This window comes from Colias croceus, chromosome 14 (genome assembly GCF_905220415.1).
Source record: "Colias croceus chromosome 14, ilColCroc2.1".
NCBI lineage: Eukaryota > Metazoa > Arthropoda > Insecta > Lepidoptera > Pieridae > Colias > Colias croceus.
The window spans coordinates 7,200,954-7,215,580 of NC_059550.1; the positions used below are offsets into that span (position 1 = coordinate 7,200,954).

Below are 14,627 nucleotides of genomic sequence, written 5' to 3' on the forward strand. Positions count from 1 at the left end.
TAAAACTATGATTCAAAAGTGCTTGTAGAAGAAATCTTTGTTATTGAGTACCTAACTAAATAAATCTTTGAAAAATGAAAATAATAATAGTATGTATGCATTAAATGGTAAAATAAAATACAATGGAGATGCTCTAATAATAAAAGTGCTCAGGAACATAAATACAGAATTGAAAAATAAATTTATTTCGTCACCATCATTAATTCATGTCTCTTTACTTGACTTTACTGATGAAATGGTGTTCAAAAGTACGGTGATTCCTGTGGGTGATTCCTAACGGGTAAGCAACATGGAATTCTAAATTGTGTTTATTATACAGAACTGTGGTCTACAAAAGCGTTACAAATTTTAAGGGAGCATTCAAAATTACTTTTAAAAAATGCCTTAAAAATTATTGTCCCTTTGAATATTATATTATTTCAATAACATTAATCGATTGACTATGGTTGTTTAGACGTATGGTTGTTGTGACCCTATACGGCAACTTATTTAAATACAATAGTTACTTGTGTTGCCTTACTAAAAAAATGTTTTAAGTTTTGACTTTAGAGAAAAACAAAATATGAAAATTTCTAATTTATGCAATATGTACTTGTTTTTTTTCTCTATGAAAATTATGTGGTTATAACAAAATGACGAGCGTTTGTAAACGGTGAAATAGTAAAAGGACATATCGATCCATTAAATTTTACGTCGACTTTCGAGTGTAACATAGACCACGGGTAAATAAATTAATTACTTATTAAAGTTGTACAAATAAAAGAGGGTATGCAATAAAAATAATTTATATATTTTGACTTAAATACAGTAAACTCGTTTAGCATAATTAACAAAATCTTATAAACACTGAAAATATTCAGCAAATATATTAAAACGGCGATAAAGCATCTGCATTCAAATTCTTTTTGGGGTACCTGTGGACAGAGAAAATGTATAGTTATTAGTTAGCAAGACAAAAAAAATACGCAACATTAGTAATATTATAAATGCGAAATATACTTTGTTTGTCTCCGCATCACGGTGCAGCGGAGCTTATTTAATGCTAAATTTTTTGGGTCTGGAGGTTAGAGGGTATATACTATATAGTCTATTTTATACTGCATGATTGAATTCTGGAGTGATTCAAATATCACTCCGGAATTCATAAATTCCTTTAAAATGTGACAGCTGTTATTTTTTATATTAATATTTAATATTATAATTATCATAAGGCAATAATGGAGAAACATAAAAATTAATTAATAACGAGTGTGCCTTTGACCGAGCCGCTTCGCGTTACATTTGGCCGTACTGCGCGCTCTGTGCGCATCCCTACTGCTAGTTAAGCCTGGTTTTCACTTTGATTAGTGCGAGTGCAGGTTATTAGTGCAGGTGATTAGTGACTAGGTGTGGCCAGCGACTGATTAGTGCAAGTGATTAGTAGGCTGTGTAGTAAAGTGAATAGAAGCGTGTTCTATTTTTTTGCGAGTGACTGCGAGTAGCCACGTCCCGCGCGCCCTCCCTCCCCCCTCACTCGCAGCGTGCCTGCCACTAAACACGTCTGGACAGGAGTCTTTAGTGTTTAGTGGTGTTTAGCGTTTAGCGTGTAGCGTCAGACGCTTGTTGTTGTACAAAATGGCAAAGTGGACCGAAGACACAACCTATAAATTTGTGCAGGAGTATCTAAAACATGAACTAAATAAGAATTGGACACTACTCGCACTACACACCTGCACTCGCATTAATCACCTGCACTCGCAGTGAATTGGACACTACTCGCACTACACACCTGCACTCGCATTAATCACCTGCACTCGCAGTGAATTGGACACTACTCGCACTACACACCTGCACTCGCACTAATCAAAGTGTAAAGCCACGTCCCGCGCGCCCTCCCTTCCCCCTCACTCGCAGTGTGCCTGCCTAAACACGTCTGGACACGAGTGTTTAGTGTTTAGCGTAGTGTGTAGCGTCGCGAATTGCACCATTGACCTGCACTCCCACTAATCACCTGCACTCGCAGTTGAATTGGACACTACTCGCACTACACACCTGCACTCGCACTAATCACCTGCACTCGCACTAATCAAAGTGTAAAGCAGGCTTACACAACGCACGCGCTAGTTCACTCGTCGAGGCGCAGGCCGCAGATGGACAGGAAGCAGTAGGCGTGGTGCAGCGCGCGCACGGGCACGGCGCTGCACGCCACGCGCGCGCCCGCGCCGCCGCCCGCGCTCGCTGCGGCCTCTCGCATCGCGTCCGTTAGCGTAGTGCTGTCTGGTGCGCTGCTTGCCTGTTATACACAAAATATTACAAGGTTAGTTCGCTTTAACGCATGATAGCCATATTTCTATTTACTTAAATTTAATTAATTTAACACATAATGTTTTTTCCTTTCTTAAGATAGGCCCTAGAATATCTACTAAAAGTGTGAATTAACTATTGACGTCATAATAATTATTAGTTAATGAAACTTAAAAAGCTAAGAAAATTTAATAATATCTATATATATAAAACTCAAAGGTGACTGATATAGTGATCTATCAACGATCCAAACCACTGGACGTATCGGGCTGAAATTTATCATGCAGGTCGATGTTAGGACGGTAGGCATCCGCTAAGAAAGGATTTCCCGAAATTCTTGCGGGAACGGGGATGCACGTACAAAGTCGTGGGCGGAAGCTATTTTATATAAAATAGATGAACTGGATCTTTTATAAAAAGTTATCCTCGTGATGACAGTAAAAAACAGTATATAACAAGTATATACCTGATAGAATATCCTAACAGAGAGCGCGGGCGCGGCGGCGGGCCTGCGGCAGTCGCTGAGCAGCTTGTCGAGCGCGTAGAGCAGCGCGGCGCGCAGCTCGGCGGGCGCGGCGCGGCGCGCGCGCCCGCGGTGCGCCGCCAGCGACGCGGCGTCGGGGGTCACTTGGCTGCTGGACGGGGACGAGCCTGTACCGAGAGGATTGAGATTAGGCCACTGACCTCTATAACTATACGCTGGACTGGCTATCCCATACAAAATGACAGCTATTTGCTGTGCCGATTCAAAGCGCCCCCGGTGAATGTTCTGAGAACTAATAAGATTACAAATTTCGTCGCTTCGTTTTGTTTACACAGGTTCAACCTCTGGATAATCTGAGTCTGAATCAAAAATAGTGTCGGTAATATTTCTATCATTGTAGTTGATATCAGAAAAGTTTTTATCGATAATAAACCATTTGTTTTACATCACAAGTATTAGTTCCATTCCCCCTCACTGGCCTCACCGTTGCCGTCAGCGCCAAAATGGCGATTTTCAAATAGGCACAAAAAATGACAGCAGTAGCATGTCCAGCGTATAGTTATACAGGTCAGTGGATTAGGCTGGTTGCAGACTTGCAGAGCTTGACCGACCATCAGTGCGTACCGTCGGTCCTGACGATACGCATCAACAATTGTATGACTATGACACGTGCGCATGACAATACGCGTGCGTATGGTCGGTCTAGCTATGAACGGTTAAATGAATTTCCATACATATGACAAGCGCGACTGACGTACGCACTGATGGTCGGTCTAGCTCTGCAACCAGCCTTAGAGTTTTAACCACAGTAAAAATATATGAACAGTAGCAATAGTCCCTGTAAAACGTACGAAATGGCGCACTAACATAATATCGACGGGACGTTTCGAACTTTTTGTAGGGAATTTGACGACTATTCGTACTGTTCACCGTGACAATAATTTAATTAATTGACTAAATAATAAAAAAAAAATCAAACCAGAAAATCGTCATAGAAAAAAGGGTATTATCTAAATCTATACCTAATAAAAAAAATGAATCGCAAAATGTGTTGGTAAGCGCATAACTCGAGAACAACTGAACCGATTTCGTTAATTCTTTTTTTATTATATTCCTTGAATTTAATCTTTCATGTTTTACATTTTCTATCTGTTTTATTTTTTATATATTTATTTTAATAAATTTACTATAACTTACCAGTTGAAACGTAACATACGATAGCAGCAACCGTATTTTCGTAGTTCCATCTGCGTGTTATAGCCACTTTATAGTCACCTACATTGCATCCAGTTTCCTCATCTATAAATTTAGAAATTTTTTAACTGTGAATTTCACCTGTAAATTCTTAGCCGGATTGATGCAGAAAGAACATTTATTTTTTAAATGTTTGCGTTTACAGTGTAAAATCTGTCTGTCTTACCACAAAAAACTTTAGAAAGGGTTTAAGTTTAAGCGCAGGTTCTCTTCAATCTGGTTTTCTCGTATTTCACATAGACACATATTAAAGTGACAGATCCCTGATTTTAAGTTAGATTGTTTTGTGGTAAGAACATATATTTTTATCAAATATGTATAAAATTATAAAATCTATACTAATATTATAAAGCTGAAGAGTTCGTTTGTTTGTTTGAACGCGCTAAACTCAAGATCTACTGGTCCGATTTGAAAAATTCTTTCAGTGTTGGATAGCCTATTTATCGAGGAAGGCTGAAACCGTGGAGCTAGTCAAATCCATACTAATATTATAAATGCGAAAGTAACTCTGTCTGTCTGTCTGTTACTCAATCACGCCTTAACTACTGAAACAATATGCATGAAATTTGGTATAGAGATATTTTGGTACCCGAGAAAGGACATAGGATAGGTTTTATCCCGGAAATTCTACGGGAACGGGTTTTTTGAAAACGCGGGCGGAAAGCTAGTATAAAATGAATGAATAATACTCGCGTACACTCGAACCGGTTGTTGTCGGTGTGCGCCCACGCGTGCCACTCGAGCTGGGCGGCGCGCGGCAGGCCGTCCACCACCGCGCACTGCAGCATCGCGCCCGCCGTGCGCCGCTCCAGCTGCCGCCGCGCCTCGCGCGCACCGCCCACCGAACGCACGTAGCACACGCTCTGGAACGTGTACAACACTAAACTAGCACATTAACCCATTGAGCCCCAAGTGGCCCGATCGGTCCACGAATTTCAGTCCAAGAATAGATTTTCTATTGTGTCTGTGGTTCCGGGGCCTGAGAAAAACATCACGTGATTAATGGATGGCCCCTGAGGCCATCCATTAATCACGTGATGTTTTTTTTTGGTATTTTTTGACCCCCCCTCCCCCTTGGTGATACGTGGTGAGGTTTAAAACTACCCCTCCCCCCTCCCCCCTATATCACGTGTATTTTTTCGTACCTGCAAAGAATCAATTTTTTATTTATAAAAAAATACTGGTATAAATTTCATCTAATTTTATTATAGTAAGTTAAAGACTACTATAATAAACGTTCAGAGGTAGACAGAAAGATTGCAGTTTGTTTTCGAATGACATAAAAATAATGAAAGATAAGCGAACAAGTTGTACGCGTTTGACTAAAAATAAATACATGTAACGCCGCTTTTTGGTTGAGTATCGCGCGCTTGTCGAAAAATAAATACACGTGATATATTACTTTACCCCCCCTCCCCCTTGTGATATTTCGTGATGTTTTGATGGACCCCTCCCCCCCCTTTCGAGCCTCACGTGATTAATGGATAGCCCCTTACTACCTTAAAGAATAATATAAAAAATTTAGTTACCAAAAACTATTTTTATACTATTTGTTTATTTAACAATTTTATGCACCATTACAAAATTTACAATGATATCATAACATTAAAAGAAAACATTCGTAGCACATAAAGCAACCTTATCGCATAACAGCGATCTCTTCCAGGCTGCCAAAAATAAAGGATTGTTTTAATACTACTACTAAAAATAATACAATTTGTAATGTAAGAAAATTAACATCCCTCCCTGTTCATTTACTAACATAACATAACATATTTTCCTGATATTCAATCTATTCTCATCATTATAATAATAATTATTGTCAAAATCCAAAATTTAATAAAAAAATATTTATTAAATTTCCAAACCCGCCGTATGTAATCAGCCTTAACCGACCAACCTGTACAACGCTGCGTATGTGTGCGCGAGGATGAGCCGCCCGCAGCACCCGCGTGAGGTGCCTAAGGGAGAGCGCACACTGCGCGCGCGCACCGCCCTCAACCAGCTTCATCGTACCGGGCACTAACGCTATCTGCCCGCATGTGCCGACCACCTCACCGATCTGTTTTATTAGTTAACAATTTTAGAATTTTAGTTAAGATATTCAGATTAAAAATAAAAATTAGTGTGTGATTTTCAATTCTAATACACAAATATTGTATTAGATTACTTAAAAATTGTTTAATATAAGTAAATGCTTTGAATGTATAATTGCATCATGTTGTGTATAATGCGTTTATAATAATTAAAAAAATTGTGTACCTAATCAAATAAATTACTTTATATTAGAAAAATATGTTTTTTTTTTCTTTGCCCGTATCCTTATTCCTCAGATTTGATATAAGGGTCGATCAACTTTTATTGGTCCGACGTGTACGGATCATGTCCCTGAAGGATAATTAATAAACATGAAATCATAAAGAGTTAAATTCGTTTTAATTATATTCCTTCTAATATTTTCTAGCATTATTGCGAACAATATTTTACTTGTTTTATTAATTTGTGCGTTGTTTCATGGTTGTCGAGGGACTAAATGCAATTTTCCAGTACTATCACATTTGTCCCCATGCCACAATGCATTAACAAACTTCGCATCACGAACACATACTATCACGACCATAAATACCAAATACACTCCTTGTTTCAGTACATAATTATTGACATCCAAACATACAAACCATTTTTTTTTTATTGGATATAATACGATTTTCAGGCATTTTACTTTTGTCCCCATAAATCACCTACATGACACAGGTCTCACAGACAACCGTAATTTAGTTATGAAACCAAAACACATATGGCGCGGTAGATTCCTAAACAACAAGCTAAACACAATAATTAACTGTCGGGCTCAAACGCCACTTTGATTTGTATAAAATCACGGCAACAGTCGTCCGAGCGTTGTTGGTGAGTGTGGGGTGGCTTTTTTGTCAGTCCGTCAGACAACTGTGATTAAAACGTAAGTACTTGATGCATTGTTATCAATTATACTACACGAGATGCGCTTTCGTCTATATTTTAGTGTGAGCTGAGATTAATATATAAAATAACAATAGTATTTGCTTGGCGGCTCAAAATTTAAAAAATGTCCCGCGGACAACCAGTCACTTGGTCAACCAAAGTGGTTGTACCATGGACAATTTGGTTGTCCCTAGGACAATAATTATATAAAACTTATACTTTAACAGTTAAATAGTTCATGTTTTGTTTATTACTCGGCTGTTTCGGGAACACATTTTTATTACGCGATTTTATGTCTAGTTTAATTGTAATTTTAACATTTCAAAAATCAAGACGCTACTACTACAACTAAGATGTCCCCATATGAAAATCACATTATACTTCATTCATTCAGTTTTATCGAGAATCAGTTCATTTTAATTAAGTAAAATCAATAATACGATACGTAACAACCTCGCCTTAATAGTTTTTTTGTAAAAAATATCACTATTTCTGCTTTACTGAAACTTTTTTATATATGAAACATTATTTGGTTGTTCAAAAGACATCATTCGTTTCAATTTTAATAAAAATATTTCGTATTTTGGGTGTAAATAGAACAAATATCAAAATATTATTTATTATTTAATATTAGAAGAATTTGTTTTAATTCTTAAGGGAATTTAACATTTAAAAAAGTACTATTGTGTAAGTTGTCCAAAGGACATTATTTCCCGTGAATAGATCGGTTCGTGAAGTTAAATCCACAAATGTATTTAATCAACATCACTGCTGCTTATATAATCTTAATCTACGAAGAATTATCTTCTAAATGAAATAGTAAAATGCTGAAAATTAAGTAAAAAAAAAAATACGAGAAAATTATGATCGGGACCTTTAAAAATTGATTGACCCATAATGATTTTATTGCAATAACATTGCAACTTTATTTTTAACAAAAATAAATTGTACTGATAATAGATACAAAATGATAACAAAGATAGGAAAATGCAACATTAGTGTTCCATATCAGCAATTATCGAGATTGAAACAAAGTTAATAATGTAAGTAATTAATTGTTTCAAACGTAATACCAACCTTAATCGCCTGACTATAAGGTCCTATATTAGCCGGTGCCCAGTGCGATATGCCTTGCACATGCATCGTAACGCGTTCCTTTGACATCGCACCCTCCCCTTCCATAGTACTGCCAGGTACAGGTTTATGTGCTACCTAAAATAAACAGTTTAATACTTTAATTTTGTCATAAACGCTAAAAATATAACCATAAAACTTTGAATTCGTAAAAATAGAAAAATCATAAAAAAACTAGCATTTTTTTATTATTTTTCCAACAATTTCAATATAAATATTTTTATTGTAATATGGTCCAATCATGTTAAGAAAACAATTAATGATGGTTGCCTGCAGAGCCTAGCCATGCCCCGAGACAACTAGAACGTTAGGAGTTCATTGACATACCATTATTTAATAGATGATACTGCCAAAAGTAATAGCATAAGAATTTTTTGACTTCCGCTTTACCTTTGAAAACTGAATCGAATTGAATTTTTGTGTGGGTTATATTAAAATTTATGTGGGTGCCAATAAATACAAGAATTCAAAATGGATGACGCAAAAAATAAGGTATTTGATGACGCAATAGCGTTAATAGCCGCTAATAGTTGGAAGAAGCGATGCGACCATGTGGTACGCGAATAATTAGATTTGGAATTTGTTTAACGTAGTAGCATGTACTTGCAGAACAAAATTCTTTCATAATGTAACTGGAGACTCTATTTATTTATCTCTATAAAATTTTCACTTCACTGCGAAAAAAGGCGTTTTCCTGCAAATGCATTGATGACTCACTATTTTATTAACGCGAATGGACTGTCATATTTTTTTAAACTACCTCCAATTTTTGTTAAAAACACATGTTTATTAACAAAAGTACACTCACAGCATCCATAATTAATCCCACGTCGCTAGGCAACGGGCACTGCACGCACACCCTAGTAGGCGGGTTGGGGAAATCAAAGGTCTTCACGTACACAGCGTTGAGAGCCGCATACTGTTCCATGTCACGCATGTATATGTTCACCGAACACACGTGAGGAAGCTCGAGGTTTTCCGATTCAAGCAAATCTTTTAAAAAAAGTAAAACTATTAGACGCAGTATGTCTTTTATTGTGGCTTGTTATTTTATTTACCAAATATTATTCCCCTTTATTATGGTATGAGATGAGAATAAGACAGTAGAATTGTTAATCAAAATGTAAACTATAAATCAAAATTAGATATCCTTAGTTATTAAATTAAACTAGTTATTAAAATTCAAATGAATATATGCAAAGTTACAGTCATCAGTCATGAAATGGTACATTAAACTATTCAAATAATGATTAAAGATTGATGCAACTTAAAATGAAATAATAAAGCTCCTGAACAAGTTTACCTACTAATTAATTTATTCATCGCATCATCCGTAGCCACCGCCATGTCCACGCCTTCACCGACAATGCCGCCAATAAAATACCACCCGTGTCTATTGCCATAAATAGATCTATGATCTACCACAGTTAACTTTTCACTTTCAACAGGCACATCATCATAGTAATAATCGTCTTCTTCTAATTCGTCTTCACTTTGACTGACCATTTCTTCCCTCTTATCTGCCTGACCTTCGTAACTTATAAGAGGATTGAGTACTTTCTGTTTCTTCTCTTCTTCGATCTTTAACTTTTCAATAGAGTCTATCTCTGATTCGTCTATATCGCTAATATCACTAAACACTGTATCACTCAAATCTTTAATAAAATCAAGTGAGTTTTTTACAGTTGGAGGTAGATTTATTGTTCCATCAAAGTTTTCTTTTGGTTCAAGGTGCAATTTTAAATTTAAATAGCCAACTGACGCCACCGAATCTTCCGTGTGTATCACTAATTCTTTGTCATCTCTGTAAATATGAAAACATTTATGCATCTTTTGTTCCACTAAAACCGTCAACACACTGATCTTTTGAGATAATGACTGCAAAATTATGGTATATTTAACTTTAAAGTTAATACTTACATGACTAGCCGTTTCCTAAACAGAGGACAATCCAAGGTGAATGTTTCGTATTCCCCACCCTCGCCGCACACGTTGAGTCCATACTTCTCCTGCATGACTAGAAGATGCGGTTGTATATCTTTTATTGTCATTCCTATGTGTATCCTTGGATCTAATCCGAGAGCTGCAACCTTTAAAAGCAATGTTGGCAATATTGCATACATACATTTTCGTAACTTTAATTAATCATGAATATCCTATAGCATTATAATGTTGAATAAAATCATAGAATTAAAGAAAATCATTTATTGCAATGCATTATTGTATCTCAAGAGACACTATATCTATTATGATCAAATTATGATACTTGAGAAGTTAAAGTTATCACTACATAGTATATAATATAAAACAAAGTCGCTTTCTCTGTCTCTATGTCCCTTTGTATGCTTAAATCTTTAAAACTACGGAACGGATTTTGACGCGTTTTTTTTTTAATAGATAGAGTGATTCAAGAGTAAGGTTTAATATATAATTTATTAGGTTTTAGACAAAGCGGGCGAAGCCGCTGGCGGTAAGCTAGTATAATATAAATTATACACAATACAAATTTTAAGTACCTTTATAATGATAGCTTCAATTCCACTAGCTATCATCTCTTGCAAGAGTTCTTTTTGGTTCCTTCTCCACAAATATGCAAGCGATACAAGACCAAGCCTTTGACACCTTAAATTGAAATTAATTATTAACTACAACAGGAAGGAAATAATCATGAAATATTTGCTTTTTTATTTTTTTTTCTAAATAAATATGTTAGAAATAATAAATAAAATTATTATTTTTAATACTAGTTATTTGAATTCTCTATATATTTAGGAATTCTTTCTCCTTTTGAAGTTATAATTCACAAACTCTTATAGAAACTCATTTACTTACACATTTTCAACTCTTATTCTTTGGTAATCAGATAAAATAGCGCCACATGATACAGCTTCAATATTCATCTCACTCTAAAAACATAATCTGATTTAGAAATTAAATGTAAGCAAAGGATTTACATCCAGTGCACTCTTAAGAAACAGAATAAAATATATAAGAGAGAGTACTATAAGCATTAAATTTTCTTATGTTATGTTAAAATAAATGCCCTATCTACATTGCATTTTTTTTTCTGTCACTTTGAGTGTGATGTTCATACTTATGACAATATTTTTGTTTTGTTAGATTCCCTATTTATTAATGTAGTTTAATGTAGGCAAGCAGAAGATAATTTCCTACCACAGTTATCATGAGTTTCATTTTCAATTTCATTAATGCTATAAGGCCGGTTGCAGAGCTTCACCGACCATCAGTGCATACGTCAGTCGCGCTTGTCATATGTATGGAAATTCATAAACCCGTTCATAGCTAGACCGACCATACGCACGCGTATTTCCATACATATGACAAGCGCGACTGACGTACGCACTGATGGTCGGTTAAGCTCTGCAACCGGCCTAAGTATTCATTTCATCAAATATGTATTTGAAAAAAAAAACATCTTTAAGGCAGCATTGTAAAACATGTGTATCAAGTCCCTCCTCGTAATTAGAATTTTTTAACGATTTTTTTTAAATGCCAATGTAATGTTTATGTAAGTATTTCAATTATTGCAAAAAAATGTTGTTACTAAGAACATTAAAACCTCTAATCTAATATTATTTATTTAAATAATGTTGCATAATATGTGATAACAATTATTAGTGATTAGGTGTAGAAAAATAACAAAAAAAATTCTAAACATGTTAACTTTATGAGCAGGGGATAAGGTGATTGTTTCTTATCTCAAATTAAATGTTGATAATTGTTATTATTTAATATGCAGCATTTATCAGAAGTCACTATATCACTTCATGGTTTTTAAAAATATGGAGGTATCATCCTCTTTCTATAATTACAACAAAAACCAACTGTTCCCTGCGGTTTTACCCACATTGCTCTGTTCCTATTGGTCTTAGTGTGAATATTAGCCTTCCTCAATAAATGGGCTAGTTTCTGCAATTAGTGCATACAACAATAAAAAAAATACGTGTGGCACTCGGGGACTGCCGCAGTAAAGCTATTGCATAGCATGCCTTCAAGCCACACCTCCGCCCGTTGGAGTTGGGGAGCGTGAGGTTTTTCGTTACACAATTTCTGGAATCGGTCTCCGCGCTCAAGGCCCGCGATAGAAGCTATGCAATAGCTTAAAATGAAGCTGATATTATACAGGTATAGATAGATCTTTAATATATTGTCCATTTGTATAAATTGTAAACCTTTTAACAAATTCTAACACAACATGCAACAATTATGTAAGTGTTATTAATCCTAACCTGATTATGGTGTTATATTCAACACATTACATAAACTTCTATTATTTGAAACTAAATCTAATATTATAAAGCTGCAGAGTTTGTTTGTTTAAATGCGCTAATGTCAGGAACTACTGGTCCGATTTGAAAAATTATTTCGGTGTTAGATAACACAATTATTGAGGAAGGCTATAGGCTATATATCATATCCCTGCGACCAACAAGAGCAGAGCACTGTGGGTAAAAAGATGGAGCACAGCTAGTCCTACATATAAAAAATACCTATCTGACACTTAATAGAGACTTGTATACTTTAATTCTGACATAATGTGGTATGTATTTAAAATAATGAAAGAAGAAAAGACAGTCACAAATAGATAGAGGACAATATTTAATCATAAGGTGTCTATAAAACTTCTAAAAACAGATCATACCTTGACCCTCGCAAGTAATCTGTATAGATCTTCCACTTCATCATTATCTGTTGGCTTATAATTCCTTCCTTGGTCAACAGCTACACCAGATATTGCCTCTCTGTACAACGGTAGATCCATAGCCTCAGCGTATAGCTCAATACCTTGGTGGCCAACTGTTTGGTACATATAGCTGTCCAATTCATCTAAAACATATTTTGCAATAAGTTGATTTATAATTTATATGAAACAATATGCATATGAAACCTCAATTTATGATATTAAATTGAGATAAATTAGCATTTATCTCGTCAGTGTACTGTAGTTCGTTTATAGAGATCCAGCTGTTATCATCATTCTAATTATTTACATTGCAAATAATTGTTGTTTTATGTATGACGACAACGCAAATTATGAAATATGATATATATAATTATGTATAGTTGAACGTGACAGTAATAACCTTTATGGAGAGGTTGGAGGTTGGCCAGTGCTACGATCGTGTGGCCGGCACCAACGCACTGCATCATGTTGTAGCAGCTATCCTTGCCACCGCTGATCAATGCGACCGTCCTCATTTTGCGTCCTTGTTTTATTCACTAATACAAAACCAACATAGGTTACATAACTTTATCACTATTTTGTGCAAAACAATAAGACCTGACAATGCGGTTTTGTTCACGACATCACCATTGTTTCTACGATTATGTTTATCAATATTGTTATAAGTAAAGCTAACATATCTGTTGGCCCTTTTTAAATACGTGGAGGGACATTATCTTTATCTATTTTGATAACATTATTTATAAGAAATAACGAAAAATCTTGACCCTCACGTTCTGTAGCAATTATGAATCAAGAATTCAAGAAATGACATTATCTGTGTGACATTATTGTCATTTGACCACAATGCCAGTGACACATTCGTCATTCACATCAAGTTGTCATTTGTCTACTGTCATAATGACGTCTTATCGGTGTGTTCCGATAAACACTGAGAACCTATGCTGCGAACTGTGCTGCGAACCTAAGCCGCGAACAAAAATACGGAACGCTTTGCACTTACTGTCAGCCACATTTTTATAAAATGAATGGTTGCATCCACAGGTCCCGTCGTAACATACCTTTAAGGGTGCTTTTCCACCACAGATGTGCTATGTAGCAATGTTCTGAAAATGTAATAGCTATAGCTATGCTATGAAATTATGTGACCGTTTCCAGTTTCCACCTAAGAGCGTTTTCACATTATCCGATCCGATATCGGATATCGGACGCCGATAGCCGATATCCGATATCGGATACAATTTGCCCTTTCACATTGTCCGATAAAATCGTTCCCTAAGAGCAATTAACCTATAGAGTACTTGTATCGAGCGTATACAATTTACATATATTTGTTTCTCTCTATCTAAAGAAAACGTCGTATGAAAGAATGAGACAGCTATAGACAACAAGCTACGTTTCAACATAGTCATGGCACCATTTTTACTATAGGTACGTATTTAGATAGATAGAAGGTGATAGTGATGGGATGTGCTTCAATCGATAAAATCGTGAATGTATTTTGCATTTACGGTTTCGTGAAATAATAAATAATAAAAAAACAAAACTTATAATTAATTTCAGTTGAATACATTATTTGTTTAATCCTACGTATATAATAAATGCGAAATTATGTGAGAATAGATGTTACTCTTTCACTGCGGAACCGATTACAATGAAATTTTGTACATACACACATAGGTTCGGTTTTATCCCGGAAATCCCACGTGAACGGGAACTGTGCAGGATTTTCTTTAAAAACGCGGGCGGAAAGCTAGTATATTATAAAAGAAATTTTAAAACTTGTAATGTAATTTAAAATAAAGA

At 35.6% G+C, this 14,627-nt stretch overlaps 1 protein-coding gene across 6 annotated transcripts; it reads right to left on the minus strand.

Annotated features, from left to right (window-relative positions):
* Positions 1-769: 769 nt before the first annotated feature.
* LOC123697247 (diphthine--ammonia ligase) lies at positions 770-13,632 on the minus strand. 6 transcript variants are annotated; one of them, XR_006752215.1, is made up of 14 exons: positions 13,222-13,632; positions 12,780-12,964; positions 10,949-11,022; positions 10,633-10,738; positions 10,037-10,206; positions 9,424-9,920; positions 8,925-9,109; positions 8,060-8,194; positions 5,922-6,083; positions 4,719-4,884; positions 3,965-4,066; positions 2,750-2,934; positions 2,051-2,272; positions 770-914 (listed from the first exon to the last, which is right to left on the minus strand). XR_006752215.1 is itself a non-coding variant. In XM_045643696.1 (14 exons), the coding sequence occupies exons 1-13, from the start codon at positions 13,334-13,336 to the stop codon at positions 2,105-2,107; spliced, it is 2,250 nt and encodes a 749-aa protein (XP_045499652.1). In that variant the 5' UTR covers positions 13,337-13,632; the 3' UTR covers positions 770-914; positions 2,097-2,104. The 6 variants fall into 6 exon arrangements, 3 of the variants coding, with proteins under 3 accessions (XP_045499652.1, XP_045499653.1, XP_045499651.1); XR_006752217.1 differs by having other exon boundaries at positions 770-1,709; positions 1,788-2,272; XR_006752216.1 differs by having other exon boundaries at positions 770-1,709; positions 1,769-2,272.
* Between the last annotated feature and the right edge of the window lie 995 nt (positions 13,633-14,627).

What these genes read in the sequence shown, in the direction of transcription:
- LOC123697247 (XM_045643696.1), bottom strand. Translation starts at nt 13,336, where the DNA reads ATGAGGACGGTCGCATTGATCAGCGGTGGCAAGGATAGCTGCTACAAC. An exon ending in AGAATAAGAGTTGAAAATGT is followed by an intron (nt 10,739 to 10,948) that starts GTAAGTAAATGA and finishes TTTCAATTTAAG; the next exon opens with GTGTCAAAGGCTTGGTCTTG. An exon ending in TGGGATTAATTATGGATGCT is followed by an intron (nt 8,195 to 8,924) that starts GTGAGTGTACTT and finishes TGTTTATTTTAG; the next exon opens with GTAGCACATAAACCTGTACC.